The sequence below is a fragment of the Danio rerio genome, chromosome 13 (genome assembly GCF_049306965.1).
Source record: "Danio rerio strain Tuebingen ecotype United States chromosome 13, GRCz12tu, whole genome shotgun sequence".
NCBI classification, from domain to species: Eukaryota; Metazoa; Chordata; class Actinopteri; order Cypriniformes; family Danionidae; genus Danio; species Danio rerio.
In genome coordinates this window covers 33345519-33373505 of record NC_133188.1, presented here as the reverse complement: position 1 = coordinate 33373505, position 27987 = coordinate 33345519, and the positions used below count along the sequence as shown (strand labels likewise).

General features: G+C 35.5%; 1 protein-coding gene across 1 annotated transcript; it reads left to right on the top strand.

Annotated features, from left to right (window-relative positions):
• On the top strand, positions 1 to 27965 carry hif1an (hypoxia inducible factor 1 subunit alpha inhibitor). Its single transcript, NM_201496.1, is given in 8 exon segments — positions 1 to 350; positions 13327 to 13577; positions 14132 to 14280; positions 14672 to 14817; positions 15706 to 15812; positions 21861 to 21924; positions 22014 to 22124; positions 26984 to 27965. Coding segments are annotated over 8 exon segments (1035 nt in total). The 5' UTR covers positions 1 to 200; the 3' UTR covers positions 27041 to 27965.
• Positions 27966 to 27987: the final 22 nt, after the last annotated feature.

Here is a 27987-nt window from a genome sequence, read left to right as displayed (position 1 = left end):
GTTATGAGTAGGAAAACACAGCCAGTGTTTCTGTTTTCACGCTGCTTGTATGACTGCGCGGGTCGCTCGTCTGTTCGTGCCTCGGCGGGGTGTGTGAAGCCCAGGAGCGGTTCTCGAGCTCGCCGGCTCCCCTTTCAGACCATCGGCCTCTCGAGGTTTCTTTGTGCTGCCCCAGTGATCCTCTGGCGGACTCGGAGGACATGGCGGAGACCGACGGAGCCGCCGCCTTCACGGAGCTGCGCGACCCGGACTGGGATGAGTCGCAGCTTCGACAGTATACTTTTCCAACCCGACAAATACCGCGACTGTCCCATACGGATCCGCGTGCCGAGGTGCTCATCAATAACGAGGTAAGCTAGCATATTTATCCTGCATTATTAACGCTGCAAGAGTGAGCGACCGACGGAGGAGAGGAGAACAGCAGACGTCTGTTTGTGGGTGCAAGGTGCATTAAAATTAAAGAATGATTTACCCAAACTCAAGCAGCAGGACAGTATTAAACGCTTTGTTTGGATACAAAATGCTGTAATTAATGCCAAAACTATTTGATGAGTTTGGTCATTACGTCAGATAAAAATAAGCCAACTAATATAGTTTGAGTTTTGTTTATTCCATAGCAGTTATGGTTTTGTAACTGTCAAGATAAAATAAAAAACAACAATTTAGAATTATTACAAATGAGATTTGATTGTTGCATATCAATTCTACATGAAGTTTAACGTTACTGTACATTATTGCTATAATGAGGTAACTTAGCCTATCCTACATGAAAATAAGATTTATAACATTACTTAAAACGTTTCTTACTATTTAAAAGCTGTATATTAATAAATAAATCTTACAGTTATGGCCACTTTAAAGTTATTCCCGTGTCTTAATGATGGGTTATAAAATATATACAATTGTTTAAAATATTCAGTAACTAGAAAAAGTTTAACATGGCTTAGTGAGGTGTTCATGCACGAAACAGAAAGGAAAAGTGTGAGTAAAGTAGAAAGAATTTATTATTTTCAAATAATTGCTGTCTTTTCTAGAAGCCACTGAGCCACGGTTGACAGCAGGTTATATGAGATCAGTCGAAGCACGTTGTTCATGTTGTGTTGACGCTTTGTGTAAACAATGGCAGTTTGTTATTTTAGTTCGCAGTGTTATTGTAATAAATGGAATATCTATCTATCTATCTATCTATCTATCTATCTATCTATCTATCTATCTATCTATCTATCTATCTATCTATCTATCTATCTATCTATCATCTATCTATCTATCATCTATCTATCTATGTTAGTTGCATTTTACTTTTTATTTCACTTTTCATTTGTTACATCTCTAATTATTACAATTAGTCAATACTAGTTAAGTTACTTGTTAAATAATAATTAATAATTACTTTTCATAATTGCTACTTCATTCATATTATGCATATAATTGTCTTTTACGGTTAAAAGTCTTGCGGTTTGTTCCTGTTGTGGTGGTCTGCGATGAGCGCGAGAGCAGCGTTCACCGGCGCGCGTGCTCGAGCAGTGTACGTTCTTCTAGTCACGTAGCACTTGTCACTTTTTTTTTCACGCTGCAGCATCAGTTTAATTCAGTGTCAAATAAACGCCGAGCGCTGGCGGGGTCGCTGCACGACGCGGACATTATTTCTGTAGCTTTGTTTGATGTGGTATTTAATCTCTAGACTAAATATTTGCCTTTGAATGTCAGTATGAGTGTGGAAGAGTGTTTAGTGCTACAGGAAACATGCAGGAAAGTTAAAGGTGACTGATAAGCGACGAGGCTGAATCCAGCTTCTTATTCGCAGCTTCTTATTGACGCTATGCGGTCCACCTTAAAAACCGCGACGCTTCCGTTTTTCAGCTTCTTATTCGCGCTCATCTTAGGGACCGTGTTTATTTATGTTTCTTTTTGAAAAATGAAAAATGCTAAATGAAACTGATATAAGATAGAAAACGGGCTGCAAGCATGAAATCTAATTGCATCATTGATTAATTATTGACAGTGCCATCGTTTGAGTACAATATATTTTTGTTTTTTTCCAGAAAGTCCTTTATGAAGACTTCACATGACCCACCTATGAATAGACAGTGCCTGCCTCAGCAAGGATTTCAGATACAAAATAATTGGTCTATTAATTCAAGTTGTAAAAGTTAATGCATATGTTTTATCTGCAAATACTACAATTTGTATTAGATTTTAGTAGCTTTTTCTGACACCCACGCCTGTAAATACAATTCAAGTTTTGTTAAACCTGTTTCAAAGAACAGACTTTTTATACACCTTTTTATACATCTTATACAAATAAATGTGAATTGAACTGTTGCATAATTGAATACTGTACCATGTTCTCTCTAATATTACACAACAGGTTAATAGTATACGTCTATACACGCGTCTGCATATGTATAAATATGTATAATTCTTTCCCATTGAGAAGACAGACCAAAAAACGGTCAAAAGACAGTCATTTCAATAAATGCCCAGTTGGAGGTGCTATATGCCAAGTTTTTTGCATATTCATTTAATGTTTTATTTTTAACCTTTATGTATTTGTGTGCCTACACTGAAAAAAATCATTCAAAGATGATTCCTTGGATTTACTCAATTTTTTTTTACGTTAAGTTGTTGTAAACAGTTTATTTGCGCTGAATTTAAACAAACAAATTAAGTTGAACATTATTAAACTTAATTTGTTTGTTTAAATTCAACACAAATAAATTGTTTGCAACAGTTTTGCATGCAACACTTTTTTCAGTGTACTACATACTATATATGTGTGTACTATAAACTATATGTGTGTGTGTGTGTGTGTTCACATTAAAAATGTTTAACACTAAAGATAATAATAATAATATGTTTGTGTTATACATTTACACAAAATAAAGATGCTAATACATAATCATTTAATAATAATGATTTAATAATAATAATAATTATTATTATTAGTAGTAGTAGTTACTAATTTGTATAGTGAAATACAAATATTTTACAATACACTTATACATATTTTACTGATTACATATAAATGGCAATTAATCTATATACCTTATAAAAGTTTATAAATATGTGTGTAAAATCTCTCTCTCTCTCTCTCTCTCTCTCTCTCTATATATATATATATATATATATATTTACACACACACACACACAATACAATACAATGCATTTTCTTGTGTCTGTGTTTATATGTGTTCATTCATTTTTTTTCGGCTTATTCCCTTTATTAAACTTCTCCAGGACATGGTTTACGCAGCAGATGCCCTTCCAGCTGCAACCCATCTCTGGGAAACATCCATAGTCATACACTATGGACAATTTAGCCTTCCCAATTTAGCTGTACTGCATGTCTTTGGACTGTGGGGGAAAGCGGTGCACCCAGAGGAAACCCACGCGAACGTAGGGGAGGACATGCAAACTCCACATAGAAAGGCCACCTGACCAAGCCGAGGTTCGAACCAGCAATCTCTTGCTGTGAGGCGACAGTGCTACCCACTGCGCCACCGTGTATGTGTGTGTGTGTGTGTATATGTATATATATATATATATATATATATATATATATATATATATATATATATATATATATATATATATATATATATATATATATATATATATATATATATATATACATACATACATACATACATATATATATACATACATACATACATACATACATATATATATATATATATATATATATATATATATATATATATATATATATATATATATATATATATATATAGAGAGAGAGAGAGAGAGAGAGAGAGAGAGAGAGAGAGAGAGAGAGAGAGGAAGAGAGAGAGAGAGAGAAAGTAACTATAAACCTATACAAATTGACATGAATTTAACAGTACTACTACTAATAATAATAATAATATAAATAATAATAATAATTAATTATTATTATTAATCTTATTTTTGGTATTTATTTTAAAAAATAGATATTTTACAAGACGCATATACATATTGTACTTGCCTATCACAGTAAGATAATACACAAATTAAACACCAGCATTTTCAGGCTAGGTACCTAGTTTTGACACAGCAGAACAGTTTTGTTCCAATGCACTCTTGGCACAATTGGTGGCGCTATATCTCAGCAGTCTTAGAGGGTGCGTTGAATGTCTCACTGGGGTCTTGTAGACAATGTTCCAATCCTTCAGCAAACCCAGATTCATACCAATTTACTCTACCAATTTGAGGTTATGGACCTCTGAACTTGCCAAAAATAGCAATACAGCTAAGTACCATTGCACTCTTGACACAATTGGTGGCGCTATACCTCAGCAGTCTTTGAGGGTGCGCTGAATATCTCACTGAGGTCTTGTAGACAATGTTCCAATCTATCAGCAAACCCAGATTCATACCACATTACTGTACCAATTTTAGGTTATTGACCTCTGAACTTGCAAAAAATCGCAATACAGCAAGGCAAAAACAGCTGTACCATTGCACTCTTTGCACAACTGGTGGCGCTATACCTCAGCAGTCTTTGAGGGTGCGTTGAATATCTCACTGAGGTCTTGTAGACAATGTTCCAATCTATCAGCAAACCCAGATTCATACCACATTACTGTACCAATTTTAGGTTCTTGACCTCTAAACTTGCCAAAAATCGCAATACAGCAAGGCAAAAACAGCGATGTACCATTTCACTCTTTGCACAATTGGTGGCGCTATATCTCAGCAGTCTTTAAGGGTGCGTTGAATGTCTCACTGAGGTCTTGTAGACAATGTTCCAATCTATCAGCAAACCTAGATTCATACCACATTACTGTAAAATTTTCTGGTTATTGATCTCTAAACTTGCCATAAATCGCAATACAACACGACAAAAACAGTTGTCCTATTGCACTCTTGGCACAATTGGTGGCGCTATATCATAGCAGTCTTTGAGGGTGCGTTGAATATCTCACTGGAATCTTGTAGACAATGTTCCAATCTATCAGCAAACCCAGATTCATATCACATTACTGTACCAATTTTAGGTTATTGACCTCTAAACTTGCAAAAAAATTGCAATACAGCAAGGCAAAAACAGCTGTACCATTGCACTCTTTGCACAATTGGTGGCGCTATATCTCAGCAGTCTTTGAGGGTGCGTTGAATATCTCACTGGGATCTTGTAGACAATGTTCCAATCTATCAGGAAACCCAGATTCATACCACATTACTGTACCAATTTTGGGTTCTTGACCTCTAAACTTGCCAAAAATCGCAATACAGCAAGGCAAAAACAGCTGTACCATTTCACTCTTTGCACAATTGGTGGCGCTATATCTCAGCATTCTTTGAGGGTGCGTTGAATATTTCACTGAGGTCTTGTAGACAATGTTCCAATCTATCAGCAAACCCAGATTTATACCAAATTACTGTACCAATTTTAGGTTATTGACTTCTGAACTTGCAAAAAATCGCAATACAGCGAAGTACCATTTCACTCTTTGCACAATTGGTGGCGCTATATCTCAGCAGTCTTTGAGGGTGCGTTGAATATCTCACTGAGGTCTTGTAGACAATGTTCCAATCTATCAGCAAACCTAGATTCATACCACATTACTGTAAAATTTTCTGGTTATTGATCTCTAAACTTGCCATAAATCGCAATACAACACGACAAAAACAATTGTCCTATTGCACTCTTGGCACAATTGGTGGCGCTATATCATAGCAGTCTTTGAGGGTGCGTTGAATATCTCACTGGAATCTTGTAGACAATGTTCCAATCTATCAGCAAACCCAGATTCATACCACATTACTGTACCAATTTTAGGTTATTGACCTCTAAACTTGCAAAAAATCGCTTACCGCAAGGCAAAAACAGCTGTACCATTGCACTCTTTGCACAATTGGTGGCGCTATATCTCAGCAGTCTTTGAGGGTGCGTTGAAAATCTCACTGGAATCTTGTAGACAATGTTCCAATCTATCAGCAAACCCAGATTAATACCACATTACTGTACATTTTTCTGGTTATTGACCTCTGAACTTGCAAAAAATTGCAATACAGCAAGGCAAAAACAGCTATGTACGATTTCACTCTTTGCACAATTGGTGGCACTATATCTCACCAGTCTTTGAGGGTGCGTTGAATATCTCACTGGAATCTTGTAGACAATGTTCCAATCTATCAGCAAACCCAGATTCATACCACATTACTGTACCAATTTTAGGTTATTGACCTCTAAACTTGCAAAAAATCGCTTACAGCAAGGCAAAAACAGCTGTACCATTGCACTCTTTGCACAATTGGTGGCGCTATATCTCAGCAGTCTTTGAGGGTGCGTTGAATATCTCACTGGGGTCTTGTAGACAATGTTCCAATCCTTCAGCAAACCCAGATTCATACCAATTTACTCTACCAATTTGAGGTTATGGACCTCTGAACTTGCCAAAAATAGCAATACAGCGAAGTACCATTGCACTCTTGGCACAATTGGTGAAACTATATCTCAGCAGTCGTTGAGGGTGCCTTGAATATCTCACTGGGGTTTTGTAGACAATGTTCCAATCTATTAGTAAACCCAGATTCATGCCATATTACTGTACCAATTTTAGGTTATTGACCTCTGAACTTGCCAAAAATCGTAATACAGCAAAGTACCTTTGCACTCTTGGCACAATTGGTGGCACTATTTCTCAGCAGTCTTTGAGGGTGCATTAAATATCTCAGTTGGGTCTTGTAGACAATGTGCCCATCTAGTAACAAACCCAGATTCATACCACATTACTTTACCATTTACTGGTTATTGATCTCTAAACTTGCCATAAATCGCTATACAGCAAGGCAAAAACAGTTGTACTATTGCACTCTTGGCACAATTGGTGGCGCTATATCTCAGCAATCTTTGAGGGTGCGTTGAATATCTCTCTGGGGTCTTGTAGACAATGTTCCAATCTATCAGCAAACCCAGATTCATACCAAGTTACTCTACCATTTTTAGGTTATTGACCTCTGAACATCCCATAAATAGCAAAACAGAGCAATCCAAAAACAGTTATGTACCTTTTCACTCTTGGCACAATTAGTGGCACTGTTTCTCAGCAGTCTTTGAGGGTGCGTTAAATATCTCAGTTGGGTCTTGTACACAATGTTCCCATCTATTACCAACACCAGATTCTTACTAAATTACTGTACCATTTTCAGGTTATTGACCTCTGAACTTGCCATAAATCGCAATATAGCAATGCAAAAACAGCTATGTACTGTTGTACTCAACCCAGACTCATTCTGAAAACGTAGTCCCGTGGAAGTTTCTGGAGACCGCGAAATACGTTCTGGGAGGCACAAATTGGCGCAGTTTTTGTTCTCGCGTAAAGCCACCGGAGGCCACTGTCGAGTGACCATCTGTCTGACTGACTGACTGACTGAATGATTGACTGGGTGACTGGCCAATCGGCTGACCCACCCTCCTCTTCCTTTCCTAAACCCAACTGCCTTTACAGATTGACCCGCCCGTCCGCCCGTTTGCTTCCCTAAACCCGAGCAACGTTTTACAAAAGCTGTCCAGAAAAAGAAAAGCCCTTGTCTGATTTTGTCTACTTTTTCTTAGCAGATTTTTGTCTACCTTTTCACCACATTCTCACCCTGTTATGAACTCGTTCACTTTATTTTTTGGATTCTGTTATTGTCTTACCTGATTTCTGAAACCGCTGTTCTCCGGACTAGAACCGGATTGTCGGGTTGCCGCCGTTGTTGAGGTCAGCTCCTGTCTGCGTCTCAACTTTGCAGACGTACATGACGAGCTGCCGGTGAGCATTAAGACGAACGGCGTCACACCGCCCCGTAGCATATGCTTAAAAAAATGAAATGCAGCCATACGTACCTCCGGCTAGATAAATCGCGTTCTCCATAAACGTCCGCGAGATTTTTTGAATGAGCTTTGGTTGAGTGCAATGGTACAGCTGTTTGTGCATTGCTGTATTGCGATTTATGGCAAGTTTAGAGATCAATAACCAGAAAAATGTACAGTAATGTGGTATGAATCTGGGTTTGCTGATAGATTGGAACATTTTCTACAAGACCTCAATGAGATATTCAACGCACCTTCAAAGACTGCTAAGGTATAGCGCCACCAATTGTGTCAAGAGTGCAATGGTACTTCGCTGTAAGCGATTTTTTTGCAAGTTCAGAGGTCAATAACCTAAAATTGGTACAGTAATGTGGTATGAATCTGGGTTTGCTGATAGATTGGAACATTGTCTACAAGACCTCAGTGAGATATTCAACGCACCCTCAAAAACCGATGAGATACAGTGCCACCAATTGTGTCAAGAGTGCAATGGTACTTTGCTATATTGCGATTTTTTGCAAGTTCAGAAGTCAATAACCTAAAATTGGTACAGTAATGTGATATGAATCTGGGTTTGCTGATAGATTGGAACATTGTCTACAAGATCCCAGTAAGATATTCAACGCACCCTCAAAGACTGCTAAGGTATAGCGCCACCAATTGTGTCAAGAGTGCAATGGTACTTGGCTGTATTGCGATTTTTTGCAAGTTCAGAAGTCAATAACCTAAAATTGGTACAGTAATGTGATATGAATCTGGGTTTGCTGATAGATTGGAACATTGTCTACAAGATCCCAGTGAGATATTCATCGCACCCTCAAAGACTGCTGAGATATAGCGCCACCAATTGTGCCAAGAGTGCAATAGGACATTGTTTTTGCCTTGCTGCATTGCTATTTATGGCAAGTTTAGAGATCAATAACCTAAAATTGGTACAGTAATGTGGTATGAATCTGGGTTTGCTGATAAATTGGAACATTGTCTACAAGATGCCAGTGAGATATTCAACGCACCCTCAAAGACTGCTATGATATAGCGCCACCAATTGTGTCAAGAGTGCAATGGTACTTAGCTGTATTGCGATTTTTTGCAAGTTTAGAGGTCAATAGCCTAAAATTGGTACAGTAATGTGGTATGAATCTGGGTTTGCTGATAGATTGGAACATTGTCTACAAGACCTCAGTGAGATATTCAACGCACCCTCAAAGACTGCTGAGATATAGCGCCACCAATTGTGAAAAGAGTGCAATGGTACATAGCTGTTTTTGCCTTGCTGTATTGCGATTTTTGGCAAGTTTAGAGGTCAAGAACCTAAAATTGGTACAGTAATGTGGTATGAATCTAGGTTTGCTGATAGATTGGAACATTGTCTATAAGACCCCAGTGAGATATTCAACGCACCCTCAAAGACTGCTGAGATATAGCGCCACCAATTGTGAAAAGAGTGCAATGGTACATAGCTGTTTTTGCCTTGCTGTATTGCGATTCATGGCAAGTTTAGAGATCTATAACCAGAAAAATGTACAGTAATGTGGTATGAATCTGGGTTTGCTGATAGATTGGAACATTGTCTACAAGACCTCAATGAGATATTCAACGCACCCTCAAAGACTGCTGAGGTATAGCGCCACCAATTGTGTCAAGAGTGCAATGGTACTTGGCTGTAAGTGATTTTTTTGCAAGTTCAGAGGTCAATAACCTAAAATTGGTACAGTAATGTGGTATGAATCTGAGTTTGCTGATAGATTGGAACATTGTCTACAAGATCCCAGTGAGATATTCAACGCACCCTCAAAGACTGCTGAGATATAGCGCCACCAATTGTGCAAAGAGTGCAATGGTACATAGCTGTTTTTGCCTTGCTGTATTGCGATTTTTGGCAAGTTTAGAGGTCAAGAACCTAAAATTGGTACAGTAATGTGGTATGAATCTAGGTTTGCTGATAGATTGGAACATTGTCTATAAGACCCCAGTGAGATATTCAACGCACCCTCAAAGACTGCTGAGATATAGCGCCACCAATTGTGTCAAGAGTGCAATGGTACATAGCTGTTTTTGCCTTGCTGTATTGCGATTCATGGCAAGTTTAGAGGTCAATAACCAGAAAAATGTACAGTAATGTGGTATGAATCTGGGTTTGCTGATAGATTGGAACATTGTCTACAAGACCTCAATGAGATATTCAACGCACCCTCAAAGACTGCTGAGGTATAGCGCCACCAATTGTGTCAAGAGTGCAATGGTACTTGGCTGTAAGCGATTTTTTTGCAAGTTCAGAGGTCAATAACCTAAAATTGGTACAGTAATGTGGTATGAATCTGGGTTTGCTGATAGATTGGAACATTGTCTACAAGATCCCAGTGAGATATTCAACGCACCCTCAAAGACTGCTGAGATATAGCGCCACCAAATGTGTCAAGAGTGCAATGGTACTTTGCTGTATTGCGATTTTTTGCAAGTTCAGAAGTCAATAACCTAAAATTGGTACAGTAATGTGATATGAATCTGGGTTTGCTAATAGATTGGAACATTGTCTACAAGATCCCAGTGAGATATTCAACGCACCCTCAAAGACTGCTGAGATATAGCGCCACCAATTGTGCCAAGAGTGCAATGGTACATAGCTGTTTTTGCCTTGCTGTATTGCGATTTTTGGCAAGTTTAGAGGTCAAGAACCTAAAATTGGTACAGTAATGTGATATGAATCTAGGTTTGCTGATAGATTGGAACATTGTCTACAAGACCCCAGTGAGATATTCAACGCACCCTCAAAGACTGCTGAGATATAGCGCCACCAATTGTGCAAAGAGTGCAATGGTACTTAGCTGTATTACGATTTTTGGCAAGTTCAGAGGTCAATAGCCTAAAATTGTTAAAGTAATATGCTATGAATTTGGGTTTGCTGATAGATTGGAACATTGTCTACAAGACCTCAGTGAGATATTCAACGCACCCTCAAAAACCGATGAGATACAGTGCCACCAATTGTGCCAAGAGTGCAATGGTACATAGCTGTATTGTGATTAATGGCAAGTTTAAAGGGTCAATAACCAGAAAATGGTACAGTAATGTGGTATGAATCTGGGTTTGCTGATAGAGGGGAACATTGTCTACAAGACCTCAGTGAGATATTCTACGCACCCTCAGAAACTGCTGAGATAAAGCATCACCAATTGTGCAGAGTGCAATGGTACATACCTGTTTTTGCCTTGCTGTATTGCGATTTATGGCAAGTTCAGAGGTCAAGAACCTAAAATTAGTAGAGTAAATTGATATGAATCTGGGTTTGCTGATAGATGGGAAGATTGTCTACAAGACCCAAGTAAGATTTTCAACGCACCCTCAAAGACAGCTGAGATACAGCGCCACCAATTGTGCCAAGAGTGCATTGGAACAAAACTGTTCTGCTGTGTCAAAATTAACTAGTGGTACCCAGCCTGAAAATGCTAGTGTTTAATTTGTGTATAATCTTATTTCTGGTGTTGTGATAGACAAGTACAATATGTATAAGCTTCTTGTAATTTTTTTTAATAAAATACCAACAATAAGCTTAATAATAATAATAATAGAATTAATAATAATATTATTAATATTTTTTATTTTTATCATTTATATTAATATTAGTAGTATTAGTACTGTTAAATTCATGTAAATGTGTATAGGTATATAGTTAATTTGTATATATATATATGTATATACACACACAGGGCCGACATGGTGGTGCAGTGGGTAGCACTGTCGCCTCACAGCAAGAAGGTTGCTGGTTCGAGCCTTGACTTGGTCAGTTGGCCTTTCTGTTTTTGGATGTTCTCCCTGCTTTCACGTGGGTTTCCTCTGGGTGCTCGGTTTCCCCCACAGTCCAAAGACATGCAGTACAGTTAAATTGGGAAGGCTAAATTGTCCATAGTGTACGACTGGGGATGTTTCCCAGAGATGGGTTGCAGCTGGAAGGGCATTTGCTGCATAAACCATGTCCTGGAGAAGTTGGCGGTCATTCCGCTGGGGCGACCAAAGTTTAATAAAGGGAACAAGCCGAAAAGAAAATGAATGAATACATATACATACACTTAAATAAACACAGACACAGAAAAATGTATTGTGTACTGTGTATGAATATATATATATATATATATATATATATATATATATATATATATATATATATATATATATATATATATATATATATATATATATATATATATATATATAGAGAGAGAGAGAGAGAGAGAGAGAGAGAGAGAGAGAGAGAGAGAGACATATTTTACACACATATTTATAAATAGGTACATATTAATAAATTTTTATAAGGTATATAGATTAATTGGCATTTATTTCAGTACAATATGTATAAGTGCATTGTAAAATATTTTTATTTCACTACTACTATTACTACTAATAATAAAAATTAATAATAATAATAATTATTAATATTATTAATAATAATAATAATAAATCATTATTATTAAATGATTATGTATTGGCATCTTTATTTTGTGTAAATTTATAACACAAACATACTTTTATTATCTTTAGTGTTAAACATTTTTAATGTGAACATACACACACACACACACACACACACATAGTTTATAGTACACACATACATAGTATGTAGTAGGCACACAAATACATAAAAGTTAAAAATAAAACATTAAATGAATATGCAAAAAACTTGGCATATAGCACCTCCAACTGGGCATTTATTGAAATGACTGTATTTTGACCGTTTTTTGGTCTGTCTTCTCAATGGGATAGAATTATAAATATTTATACATATGCAGACGCGTGTATAGACGTATACTATTAACCTGTTGTGTAATATTAGAGAGAACATGGTACAGTATTCAATTATGCAATAGCTCATTCAGTTCAATTCACATTTATTTGTATAAGGTGTATAAAAAGGTGTATAAAAAGTGCATTGTCTGTTCTTTGAAACAATAGGTTTAACAAAACTTGAATTGTATTTACAGGCGTGGGTGTCAGAAAAAGCTACTGAAATCTAATACAAATTGTAGTATTTGCAGATAAAACATATGCATTAACTTTTACAACTTTAATTAATAAAACAATTATTTTGTATCTAAAATCCTTGCTGAGGCAGGCACTGTCTTTTCATAGGTGGGTCATGTGAAGTCTTCATAAAGGACTATTTCTGGAAAAAAAACAAAAATATATTGTACTCAAACGATGGCACTGTCAATAATTAATCAATGATGCAATTAGATTTCATGCTTGCAGCCCGTTTTCTATCTTATATCAGTTTCATTTAGCATTTTTCATTTTTCAAAAAGGAACATAAATAAACACGGTCCCTAAGATGAGCGCGAATAAGAAGCTGAAAAACGGAAGCGTCGCGGTTTTTAAGGTGGACCGCATAGCGTCAATAAGAAGCTGCGAATAAGAAGCTGGATTCAGCCTCGTGATAAGCGAAACTCCAAAATGAGAGCCATTTGAGAACATTATTTATCTGCTGTTTAAGTATGATTTATGTTAAATAATATTTTTATTTCTTTTTGTAGGAGCCTGTTGTACTGACAGACACCAGTTTAGTATATCCAGCTCTAAAATGGGACATACCCTACTTGCAGGAGAATATCGGAAATGGGGACTTCTCTGTTTACATAGCAGAAAATCACAAATTCTTATATTACGACGAGAAGAAAATGGTTAACTTTCAAGACTTTGTGCCTAAATCTCGTCGAATAGAGATGAAGTTTTCTGAGTTTGTGGACAAGATGCATCAAACAGAAGAGCAAGGCGGGAAAGGAAGGTATGTCAGTGTGATTAATGTACATGCATGTTCAGAACTGCTGGCTGAGATGAATCATTTTCTCACTAAAAACTGAACATGCATTAATTTATAACTTTTGATTATGATGTTAAAAATAATTTTTGTTATCTGCCTTTATGCTTTCACTGTTAACATCACTTCTGCATTGAATATTTGAGTAAATTAGTTTAGAAGATTTGTGCTATTAATAAATACATAAACTGAGACTGTGCTAAAGTGTTGAGATGCATGAAATCTAATCCAAGAAATGAAATCACTCCGGTGTATGACTAAGCAGTTAATTCTGCCAACTGATGTCCAGGCCACATCTGACCTTTTTATACTTAGCTTTGGTGGCTTAATCCACTGTATCATTTACAATAATCATATTTCTGTTTATAGACCTTTAACGGTTGACCTTACTAAATCAATTTTAAGCTAATTCTGATTGTTTACTCTAAAAAAACCTGACATTTAAATACAGTTGCATTGTGAAGTATCACTTTGTTTAATTTGATTTGACATGTGAAACTGCATCGTTGTTTAATTTGTAGAGTGTACTTGCAACAGACTCTGAATGATACGGTAGGGCGGAAAATTGTGGTGGATTTCCTTGGATTCAATTGGAACTGGATTAACAAACAGCAAGCTAAACGAAACTGGGGACCGCTGACCTCTAATCTGCTGCTCATAGGCATGGAAGGTACAGTTTCAGTGGACTCTTTTGTATCTAAATGATTGCCTATATTATTTAAAGTTACAGTATGTGTGGGGTTATACCTAGAGCTATTGCGCTCTTGAAAATATGATGAGTTAAACAGGTTCTGACTTGAAACTTTTAAATATCAGACTCGGCATAGTGATCAAGTGTAAAACAAAAGCAAGGTGTGGAGAATTAACTCATGTTGTAATGGGTAATTAAATAAATTGTTAAAAATTGTTAAAGTTACATACTTAAGCACTAAAGTTGTAATTTAAATTCCCCTAATTTTTCTTAATATTTCACCTATCAAAGGCAATGCAACGACACTTATTTTAATAATATATATTTGTGAGTGTGTGTGTTTATTTATCTTCTGAAAATGTCACAACAGGCAATGTAACACCAGCACACTATGACGAGCAACAGAATTTCTTTGCACAAATCAAAGGACATAAAAGATGCATCCTCTTTCCGCCGGATCAGTTTGACTGCCTCTATCCTTATCCAGTCCATCATCCATGTGACAGACAGAGTCAGGTATTATTTGCTTGATAACACCCATCCTAAACACTGCTTCTCAGATTTTTAAATGTGTCATGTTTCAGATGTTTACTGGCCAAAGATATTTAATATAACTAGTAATACTGTCTTGCATCACTCAAGTTTTTAATGAAATGCAATACAGCATGCAAACTATTGTGGACGCTATCTGTTGATTTAAAAAATATATATATATTATATTGATTCGTTTCTGTTGCTTCATTTTATTCAGCTGCCACATTTATGACCGTCAGCAGGACTACAAATATGAAAAACAACGTTTAAACAGAGGGCAAGACAAATATTTTGATTATTGGACTTGATCCATACCATGTCTCAGAAAACATTTGATAGATTTCAAGTTTGCACAGACACTTGTCAGATATTTGTATTCTAGAGTAAAAAACATGAATAGGTTTTCAAGCACAAAACAATAAAAGTAATAGAAATTTATATTCTTTCCCAATACATGTAGAATGGGCTGTTTTTTATGTTGAATAATATGCATTTTTACTATGATTTACAGTAGTCACCCACTTAAATGTCAGGCAGATAGGACATGAATCATTAGATGAAATCAAAAGCATATTTAAAGATGAATGTGCAATGTCAAAATACTTAATAACAATAATTAATTGTAATTTAAAGTATTCAAGAAACACTTTAATTGCATTTAATAAGCTTTCTCTGTATACAAATTCAATTATTTTGACTCGAACATCAAAAATGGTACCTCAACTTTTTCCAATATATATAAGTGCTATTCCAAGAAGTACAGCAGGTTAAATGTTTTTGGCCTGAAAAGTTATATTCACAGGTTGATTAAAACTTTTTAATATTTTCATCTGCAAAATGTTCAATGCAAATTTGTTTTTGCACTCTTAGGTTGATTTTGAAAATCCTGACTATGACAAGTTTCCTAATTTCAAAAATGCTGTTGGGTATGAGGCTGTCGTGGGACCCGGAGATGTGCTGTACATCCCCATGTATTGGTAAGTTTGTTTTCAAATACTCTGAGAAAGTGGATCACAATTATTACCTTAAGCTGAATCACGTAATTCAGTCAGACTGGCTTAACCCAATGTGGAGTATGGGGTGGAGCTAACTGTTAAATGTTAGGAATTATTTTTTAGGATATTACAAATTGAAGTTTTAAAGAGCCCCTATTATACATGAAATAGGGTCCTATTTTGGTTGTAAGGCTCTCCAACAATAGTCTAATATGCATGCAAGGTCAAAAAACACTTTTATGGTCTTATAATCTGCATTTATTTTTACCTAATTATCCCAGCGACTCCGATAAAAATCGTTCAGTGATTCATTTGTTACCAAACCCCTCCTTACCGCGAAGCTAATTTGTGCTGATTGGACCGATGACAGCCTGTTGCAATTGGTCGACACCGACAGCCTTCAGCGCAAGACAGAGTGAAATACCCAGCAGCTAATCAACAATATAAAAGTAGTCACAGTGCATACACGCTCAATAGTGTAAGGCGTGGATTTTGGCTGCCAGTGGGTGAATGTAAATACAGACGACTAACTATTTTATTGAGCAAAAACTCCAAGAACTGGCGAGGAGATCTCCTAGTTGTCACACTCCACCTGGTCTTTTCACGCGCACACACACACACACACACACACACACACACACACACACACATTTTACCCTCCTCCTCAGAGGACACAACAAACACACACATTGCCCTCCTCCTCAGAGGACACAAAACACACACACACGTACAATACCTTTCTTCGCAGAGGACACAAACACACACACACACACACGCACACACATTACCCTTCTCCTTAGAGGACACAACACCAAAACATTCAAAAACAGAGAATGCATGTTTGGGTTGAGGGCGGCGAGATCGCCGTTCGCCTAGAGCGCCAGATCAGCTTGCTGGGTACAATTTAGACAACTCACCTCGAACCTGAGCTGAACTATTTTAAAACTTGACCGTTGCATGTGTGTAGGAACAGCTGACGGTCGGTAAACAAAGCAGCACACGTCGCGTTTTTAACGTGACTTTACACGCGATATGAGAATATAAAGAGTTAACCTGAAACAGTACATGCAGTTACAAGTAACAAAAATTTGCAAGCTAGAGTAAACGAGGCAACAATTTTAATCACACGTACTTACACTTGTGAAATGGAGGAAGAAACTGATCCATGATGCACTGATCCATGTTCTGATAATCTTTACTGATTCTTCCTTTAACAAACGGCCTATGAAGTCTTTGCAAGCATTTGTGGGCTCTTTAATTATGTTTTTCTTTTGTGCAATTGATTAAAGGGATAGTTCACCAAAAATAAGCATGTATAGTCAATTCATTCTTAAGTGGTTCCAACTCTTTTTTTTTTTTTTTTTCCCTGTTGAACACAAAAGAAGATATTTTGAAGAATGCTGAAGTACCCTTTGACATCTATAATAAGAATTTCAAAAATATCAAAGTCAATGGCTGCTGGACTCCAACATTCTTTAAGAAAAATTGTCTTTTTCTGTTCAATAGTGGAAAGAAACAAACAGGTTTGTAGCAGTAAACGATAACAGAATAAAAGCCAGTTTAATTGAAATGGTTTGTTTGATCTCACTCATAGATGTAAGTAAATACATAAATGTACTTTTTAACAATTGAGTCTATGCTTTAGCAGCTTGAAAATATCAGTGTCAAGTGAAGTGTTGGCTCTCTCTCAGTTTTGTGGGTCATTGGTTGGGCTTCTGCCTCTTTCTTTCATGGGCTGCTGACTTAGTTTCAAGCCTGTGGGAGTGACTCAGCATGACGGCTTCCTCTTCCAACTCCTTGCTCCCTCTAGTCACTGGAGGGCAAAATGATGCCAACCAGCTGTGTAATTCTACAGTCCATACTTTTTCCTCATGGCTGCCTGAGTGTGAACATTTCTCTTTTTCGTTTAACCCATGTCAAAGAAGGGCCTTTTTTAAATAAGAGGATTTTGTACCATTTTCCCATTGCTTTCAGAATTTCCTTTTAAAGTTAGTGTAAAAATTATTAGCCCTTCTGTGAATTTATTTCTGTTTTTCAAATATTTCCCAAATGATATTTAACAGAGTAAGGAGTTTTTCACAGTATGTACTATAGTATTTCTTTCTTCTGGAGAGATTATTTGTTTTGTTTTGGCTAAATTAAAAGTAGTTTAAATTCTTGTAAAACCATTTTAAGGTCAATATTATTATCCTCCTCAAGCAATATTTTATTTCGGTTGTCTACAGAACAAACTACCATTATATAATGGCTTACCTAATTACCCTAACTTGCCTAGTTAACCTAATTAACCTAGTTAAGCCTTTAAATTGCACTTTAAGTTAAATAATAGCATCTTGAAAAATATCTAGTAAAATATTATATACTGTCATCATGGCAAAGATAAAAGAAACCAGTTATTAAAATTGATTTATTAAACTATTATGTTTAGACATTGTGTTAAAAAAATATTTTTTTGCTCATAGAGTCACAAACTCAAATGTATGGAGAGAATGTAAGTGGAAAATCATTACAAGATATTTCCGCACCCCACAAATTGTAGCAAAGATAAGAATAGGCTCACTAATAGATGCTGGAGAGAATGTGGTGATCATTTAGGGAACCACTCTCATATCTGTTGGTATTGCCCAAAACTGCAGCAATTTTGGAAGGATATCTATAAGGTACTTGGTATTGATATTCCCTTTGATCCAACTGTGGCAGTCCTAGGTTTGGTGCATGAGAGCATGAGGAAACAAAGATTGCTCTCTGGAGCACTGAAATGTATTGCGTCTAATTGGCTCAGATTAGACCCACTTACAGATGACCAATGGATAAAAAAAATTTGAGAAATTTATGAAATGGAAAGAATAACTTATTGCCTTAGACTCCAGATGAATATATTCAAGCAAGATGGAACCCAATTCTAACAATTATACATGAGTAACTTTAAACATACAACATAGATTTAATAAACAGCTACATTTCATACATGATAAGCATAAGAATAAGAATGTGATCTTAGAAACGAGAAACAGCACGATTAAACAAAAATAATTGCTCTCGCTCAAGCAATAGAAAGCAGGTCAATAGTGAATGAGGGGATAATCAGTCCCGCAAACAGTTGATGTGATGCGCGACTGTTTAAAGCGTGTGCGCGCTCCTGTTTTCTTGCTTAAAGCAACCGTGCCTGGAACGCAACTGTGATTGGTTCTCTTTCATATAGAACAGACAAAAAGATATGCTAATGCATCCAAGGTCTTGCTGCTTTCGAGAGCTCAAAATGTGTCTTTTTGTAAGCACCACCGGTTGCATTCGCTTTGAACAGATTATTAATTGGACTTAACCATGTGTTTATCCTTTCATTATCTTACACAGTGTTTTTCACCTGCTTTCTTTTGCTTGCAGTTATTTTTGTTTATATGGTTTAATTATTGTTTTTTTTTTTTTTTTTTTTTTACAACAAAATTGCTTTAATATGAGATTAACTCTTCATTTATGTGTAGTTAACTGGTGATCTGAGAGATCTTTAGCAAGGACAGATTACTGTGCATATTTTTGATAAATGACAATAATTATTTTTAAAGGTCAATTGTTTTTTTTTTGTTTTGTTTTTTTAAAGAAATGTTTTGTCTTGTTTTGGCACATTTAAAATTTGTGGCTAAGAAATAATTATTGTTTGGTGTGGTCAGAGATAAATTCAGTAAATCCCTAATTTTGAGTTCTGAAAAGTCATGTGAAATAAAACCTAATTGTAATACAACACTATGACACCATGGCCAATTTGCTCATACAAGACGAAAAAAATGTAAAACGAATGAGGAGGCAAGTGGACAAAACACAAAATCTAAATCAAGTAATTTTAGCATGTCAAAGTCATATTTATGCATATAAAAATATTTTCCCAACAATAAAATTGTGGCTAGTAAAAATGCAGAGTGGCTAGTAACGTTGGAAAACTACTAGCCACTGTGGCTGGTGATCCAAAAAGTTAATGTCAAGCCCTGACTAAGTATACAAGGCATCTACCAAATGCCCCCACCCCCCCCCCTCCCCCACCCCCATCTGTATCCTTATTAACTATTTGTATGTCTGATATTGTGCTGTGTTCTAATAAAAAAATTAAAATAAAAACTTATAAAAAAAATTTTTTTTCATTAAACAAAAGTATACATTGCGGGGCTAATAATTCAGGAAGGCTAACTGTATTAACAGCTATGTAAAGAATTGAAATGGCCACTTCAATGTTCTCAGTTTCTCTGTGTGTTTAAAAAAGTTTTTAAAAAATGTTTTCATCTAGTAAGGTCTTTTATATTTCAAATAAACAAAAAATTAATTTAAAGCATTTTTATCATTTTTCATAAATTGACAGTTGGTCAGAATAACAAATTAGAGTCATTATTCCACTAAATAGCTTTTTAACTCTTTTGAGGTTAAAAACTAAATCTAAAATGAATGGAAACATGTCTAAAACATGGCACCTTTTTTGTTATTTTATGAAAAATGAATAAATAAATATCATCATTTACTTGTTCAGACATGTAACTAAATTATACATTTTGAAGCAACCTCCTTTTTTCCCTCTCATAGCTGTACTGTACATACTCTCTTTTTACTACTTTGGCACAAAAATTGGTACACAAGTGAGTCATTCTGTAAAGTGTTTAAAAGCAAACCCACATAAGTAATGAAGTAATGGTTTATATCTCTAAATATTTGAATTTTAATTAGCTCTGTATAGTGCTGTTTATTCAAAGTCATTGAAGCAAGTTCTTGAATTTGTGTACGTGGTGACGAGCTTCAGTTTTTTAACATGCGCTTTGCATAAGTGACTTTATCAAGGTCACGTAGCAGGTGTAAATGGAAACTGTTTTTCATTTTGACTTTCCTGCAGGCATGGTGCTTTTTATCTAAGCTGTTTGTGTCATAAATAACTATTTTAATTGTATTACATGTAAAGGCTGTAAATGTTGAAAATGTTATGTGTTCAGTGTAGGATAGCTATAAAGGGTTCAGTTAGGTCAAAATGAGTTGGTATCAGAATTAGACACAATAAAGTAATCCTAAAATAAAGAAATGTTTAAATATAATTATTTAAACTCACAACATATATTTTTTATTGATGTTTTTAATTACATTTAGTTTTGATGAATTTGGCTGAATAATTTTTCCTGTGCATTACTATGTTTCTTATATTTATGGATGCATTTATTTTTTACCCAAATTTATTAATATTTATTAATTTATTATTATTATTGTTGTTGTTGTTGTTATTATTATTTTTTTTTACCATTTTTACCATAAATTGTAGAAGACATTCACTAAAACAACATAAAACGTAATAGTTATATACCAGCTTATACTTAAAACCTCTAAGTTTGACTAATTTATCAATATTAAGTTTTTATTAACCTAAAATATCATATGATTCATTATGAGAAGTACAGGTCATCAAGTTGTTTTAATGTTAGATAAGTATATCTGTTATGTTAGAACAATGAGATATGATGGAATTTAATTTACACATATTTTCACATTTTTATTTTGCATTTTACATTTTATTTTGATTGTTTTTGCATTTAATATTGTTTTTGTTTTTACTAAAATTACCTTGTAAATTACCTGTAAATTTAATTAATAGTAGACACCAAGTTGGATCTCTTTTTAAATATTTGAAGCATTCATTTTAAAAGAAATGTGTAAATTAATAATACTACTGTATTGAATAGATATAACAACATAACAAATTATTATTAGTACTATTAAATTTTTTAATATATATTATTTATTCAATATCTGAATTTTCAGCATAGTCATTAATCATTTAGAAATCGTACAAATCCTGAAATGTTTAGCTCATTGGCGTGTTTAATGTTAAAACAGCTGTACCCTGATGCGTATCTTTTCTAGATTATTTGATTACTTAAAGCAGATCAAAAGAACACAATTTTTTGAAAATATGCAAAAAGTAAAAAATATCTCCCTAAACCGTTGCAAGGTAGTGAATATTTTCAATTAACATTAAGTAATAGTTTGCACTTTTTTCTGGTAAAGGTGGCATCACATTGAGTCCCTTTTAAATGGAGGAGAGACCATCACAGTCAACTTCTGGTACAAGGTATGCTTTATCTCACTCATGCACTTTGGTGTCTGTATACATGATACATCTGTGCACAAATCAACCATTGTTGCTCCAAACATTTCCAGGGGGCTCCCACTCCAAAGAGGATAGAGTATCCTCTGAAAGCCCATCAGAAGGTGGCCATAATGAGGAATATAGAGAAGATGTTGGGAGAGGCCTTGGGGGACCCACATGAGGTACGGAGAAATAGAACAGTCAATCAAAGCCGTTTTCCGTTTTTAGGTCCACAGATATGAATAATGCATTAAGGAATTCCCTGTGTATTTTGACCTTGACAATAACCTAATTACAAGTGTATTTGTGGCTAACCTGCTTTAAACCTGAATAAAGTAGTGCCTACATTTGACTGTGACTACAGCCCAAATGAATACGTTTTCTGTATGGAATCGTTCAAAGAATACATTTCATATCAATGTCATCAAAAGTATTGATATTTCACTACGTATCTATCTTGAATGTCACCGAGTGAAAATGCTGAGTTCTCTTTGACATGTTTATTCTCTTTAACGGATCTATTTAATGTCAAATTAGAAAATATTTCATTAAAACAGTCTGAAGTTAAAGTATACTGTTATAGAAGACAGAGATCCGGCTAATTAATCTGCTTTAGTCATTAATAGAAAAGGACTAGTCATGTCATTCCAATTCATTACATGAACATACTTTTGATCCCTCGATTTTAAGCTTCATCACAAGTCGTCTTTGAAATGTTCTTTGTCTTTAACGTACATTACATAAAATACCAGGCTTTTAACGCTGTCTAAAACTGAAGTACACAGTTTAGGAAGATATTTCTTAGGCCCTGTTTACACTAATACGTTTTAGTTTTAAAACGGCATTTAAAACTAAAATGATCCATGTCCACATTGGCGTTTCACCTAGTGTGTTTGAAAAGATCTCCATCTTTACTATACCACTGAAAACGCACATCACTTGACCATACACACACTCTGGCAGCGTATGCGGATGTCTGAGCCCCAGGCAGTCAGCTGATGCTTTGAGCACACCTTCCCAAATAAGAGCTGTACACGTCAGACCGTTCCTCAGGGATCTACTGCTGGATCTAATGTCACTATAGTTGTTAAAATGATATGCAATTCATTTTGTCTGTATTCAACGACTCTTTAGTCTTTTGAATCTATTTTTCTCAGGTAACGTGTTTTGGCTGAGCGCAAAGATAATTAATATATTAATTTTTGTAACCTCGTATACTGATTCTGCACGTTTTACTGGCTGCTTTCATTTATTTCCTATGTTGTATAAATGTATTGTACATTTATACTTTTATAATGGCCATTATTGATTGTTAAAATTAATATTCAGCAAAAGAGAGGGTATGTTTCATATTTTCAGAATGAACTTCTCTCCAAAATGGTTGGTTGTAAATACAGGACCAAATCACATGAAAAAAACGTGCCCTTACAAGTTTTGCACTTAAAACAGAGATCAGAACAGGCTGGGAACATTTTATGCAGACGAACAGGTGTAAAATAAATTCTGTGGAAATTGAAAAACTAAAAACTTTGTTCATATATGGAAATTGAGGTTCATTTTGGAAAGAGACTATCCCAGATCTTGGACCAATCTTCAGGAATAAACAGAACTTATATCTCCGTGCCCATAGTGATTTCAAGGAATCATAAACCGAGGAATCAGAGTAAACTAATGAAGCATAGAATTTAGAAATGAGCCCTTTAAAAGATCTTACTAACAGCATTTTTTCTTCCAGTTCTGATAATTTAAAACGAAAATGGTTTTGCTTTAGTAGGGATTCTATAAAATGTCAAATTTGAAGATATTAAAAAAAAGTCTGGAAAACTCTGTTCTTATTTGTTCAAATGATTTCACAATTTCAGAGGTAAACATTCCTGAAAAGTCAGACAAAATTTTAGAACTCCAGTCTTGCATTCCGATGCTCCTAATCTGAGGGGGGAGGTCTGGGTTATTTTTAATTGGTGTGAAATAATCCTTTAAACAGCAACAACAAAAGACAAAATTCCTGTTAGACCTACTTGACAAGTCTTAAACAATATTTTCATCTGTAAATTTGTTTCAAGGTGTTTATGCTTGGTATGAATAATTAAAATACTACATGGTTTTACATTTTGTTTTCTGCTAGATATATCATTTTGAAAACTCATGCCTGTAAAAAGTCCTTAACATTAGCCATGTTTTCATCCATTTATTTTATGCAAAGTTTGGACTTTTGCATAAAAATCTGCTTCATTATAATGCCAAGATGCCCAAAAAGGTTTAACAACGTATGGACACAACTTTGTAGTATCCATTTATTATCTAATGGGAAACAAAATGTATTATGATGGAAGCATATTTACTGAATTAGTTTCAGCATGCGCATAAAAAAAAATGTAGTTTTGTTTTAACAGCTCATAATCACAAAATGTTTTCTGTCAGAATTGGGGTGCGATGGAATTGGACAAGGTCATAGACCAACCACATTGACACAACATCTGAAATGTTGTTTTGGTCAATCTAAAAACTTTTATTTGTTAAATAAGAAATAAGGCCCTCAGTGGATTCTCCTTCTGTAGCGGTCCATTTTTTTCTTGCTGACATTTGGCTTCAGTTTATCAGGAAGTGACGATTTTGCTCTGTTTGATTCATTTGATGGAATTTTTGATGGTTTATTTGCAAAAGCTTTATGTGAAATTACAGATCTGCACATACAGTTGAAACCAGGAATTTACATACACTGTAAAACAGGCACATAACCAATTTTTTAAATGTCTGATGGTAAATTTTACTAAATGTTTACTATTTTAGGTCCATAAGGATTACCTTAAATTTTTACATTTGCTAAATGCCACAATAATGAGAGAATTTTTTTAAAGTTTTTTTTTTTATTAATTTCTAGACAGTCAAAAGTTTACATACATTTCCTTGGTATTTTTTTTTTAGCTTTGCTTTAAAACTGTATAACTTTGGTCAAATGTTTTGGGTATCCTTCCACAAGCTTCTCACAATAGTTTGAAGGAATTTTGACCCATTCCTCCTGACAGAATTGGTGTAACTGAGTCAGATTTGTTGTCTGTCTTGCTCGCACAAGCTTTTTCAACTCTGCCCACAAATTTTCTATAGGATTGAGATCAGGGCTTTGTGATGGCCAATCCAAAACATTCACTCTGTTGTCCTCAAAGCACATTTTAACATATTTGTCGGTATGCTTAGGGTCATGGCCTGTGTGGAAGACCCATTTGTGGCCAAGTTTTAGTTTCCTGGCTGATGTCTTGAGATGTTGCTTCGGCATTGCTACATAATGTTCTTACTTCATGATGTCATCTATGCTGTGAAGTGGACCAGTCCCTCCTTCAACAAAACAGCACCACAACATGATGCTGCCGCCCCCATACTTCACAGTTGGGGGTGGTGTTCCTAGGCTTGTAAGCTTTCCCCTTTGTCCTCCAAATGTAACACTGGTCATTATGGCCAAACAGTTCAGACTTAGTTCCATCAGACCACACAATATGCCTCTAAAAATGAGTCTTTTTTTCAGTGTAATTTAGCAAATTGTAATCAGGCTTTTTTTGTAGATTCTGGCTTGTTGATTTTTCTATGTTGTCACAAAAGGAAACGGTGTGTTTGAGGTTTTCCTTAAATACTAATCTACAGTTGTGCCTCCAATCAACTCAAATGTTGTCAATTAGCCAATCAGAAACTTCCGAAACCTTGAAACCATCATCTGATCTTTTTCAGAGGCATAATAATCTTATTGTATGTAAACTGGACTTTCAAGAAAAGTTATAACAATTTCTCAAAAAATAACTCTCTCATTATTCTGCTATTAAGCATAACAAACAAATTTAATAATCCTAACTTAACTAAAAGAGAAAAAGTTTAGTCACAATAACGTCTGACTTTTTTTTAAAAATGGTTATGTGCCTTGTTATAGACCTTTTTCTTGGAACGCAAAATTACCCATTATGCTTTGCGTGTATGCGCAAGGAGAATGCGAAGAACTTCCGGTCGGCAGCTAATGCGTGTAAACAGTCACATATGGACAGCTTTGAAACGATAGTTTTAATCTATTTACCTGCTTTTATCCTCTTTGAACTAATACTGTTGTCCATCAGCACCACCTCCTGGACTGATCATTAAAAGAAATGCGATCTAATAGGATGGAAAACAGCTGCTGTGAGGCATTTTCCCCTCGTTGTCAGACTGCATCTTCTGCAGTTTAAATGAAGCCTCGTCATCGCTAAACTCAACATTTTCTCTTTATTTCAAATATATAACCAGCCCAAACAAATGTAATTCACCAAAATGTTTGACACACACACGTAGCCTGTACTGTGCCATTGACACACTGATTTAATAACTGTGACAAAGTGAAAATATAGGCGAGTGTCATTTCGAAATGACAGAAAAACACAAACCCGTGGTAAAAACAACACACGAAAAAAAACACAAACGGCTCGCAATTAGAATGAACAGTAAATCGCCAGCAGAGTATCAATAACAGACTTTTATTGGTCATTTTTGTAAATTGCACGACTTTCATACCTGTTAAGTTTCATGCCAGTACTCGGTTTGCTCTCTCTCTTTCTCTCTGTGTATGTGCGCACGTGTATTTCTGACGGCAGACACGTGAATTAGGAGAACGTTTTTCTCGTATTTCTGACGCGCTTGAACCACATGTGACAGATTATAACGGCTTTAACAGACACATTTCTAAGTTGTGTGTCACAAAAACACTGTTATCCATTAAAAACGTTATTTGAACCCCATTTTCGGAGCGCAAATTACCAGTTGTACACGCTGTAAATGGAAGTTTTTAGCATTCTGCCGGAAGACGCTGGTCGTTATGGCGCCCTCCATGCAGCAGCCATGAAAAAGGTCTATACAATGTATGTTAACTTCTGGTTTCAACTGTAAGCTCAAATCTTTGAATGGAAACATAGATTATAAGCCATTAAGAAATATTGTCATATTAATAAATTCTGTCCTAATATTTCTCCATGATAACAAAATTCATGACAACAATACTGAATGTGGATTATTTTTGTATGTTCAACAGGTCGGTCCGTTGCTGAACATGATGATCAAGGGCAGATATGATCATGGACTGAGTTAATAGCCTGTACTGAAGCTTCTTTAGTGTGCTGCTACAACAGTCTGTTTATGTGTGTATGAGAGAGAGAATGTGAATGGGAGTATGTGCTTGTGTGTACATTCAGACTGTTGAAATGCCAGTGCATGGCAGTATTTTGGCAGTATAAAGACTTTCGCCTTTGTCTGCATTCACTTACTGGACCCATTGTCGTTAGTTCTGTGTTGGTGTAAGGAAAAATACCACTGTTGAGGAATCCTGATTTGATCTCTCCTTAACAAGCGTAACTAAATTCAGCATTATGTGCTAAAAAAGTAATAAAAAATAGACGAATGCATTAGCAGAGGCCTCTAAAGCACTTTTACACCACCCAGAGCGCCTGTTGTCAGGTTTTGTCCCATGTTGGGAAAAAGAAGGTGCCATATGTCTTGATTAAAACTCCTGTGGATTTGAGTCCGTACAGTGAATTCTGGCTGAGCGCCTCAAGCACATCCACAACGGAGGATGATTTACAACTTGAAACCTACCATTGACGGTTTGAACCGGTTCGTACTGTCATTGTTAATGGTGTTTTTTGTGTTTGCTTTTGACTCTCATGATGATGATGATGATGATGTTTCTGTTATAGGATAGAAGTAACGCAGAATACAACAGTTAAATCACAATGCGTTTTTAAACTGAAGGGATTTCTTTCCTTTTGCAGCCGACTCACTGAATTAAAGTTTGCATTTGTTTATGCATTTTTAATGATATTTTCCCTTCTTTTTGTTTTTTTAGCCATGTGTACATTGAAGCAAATGTTTTAGTTTCTTGATATTTTATTTTTCAGTGTAACGTTATATGGTACCATTTCAGTAAGGATTGTAATTCAGAACAAACTACACTTGCCAAGTGTTAACTGTCTCCATGAATTGTAAGGAAATAAAAGCTTTTGAATGGTTTGATCTAATTTTGAAAGTTTTGTTTTTAAT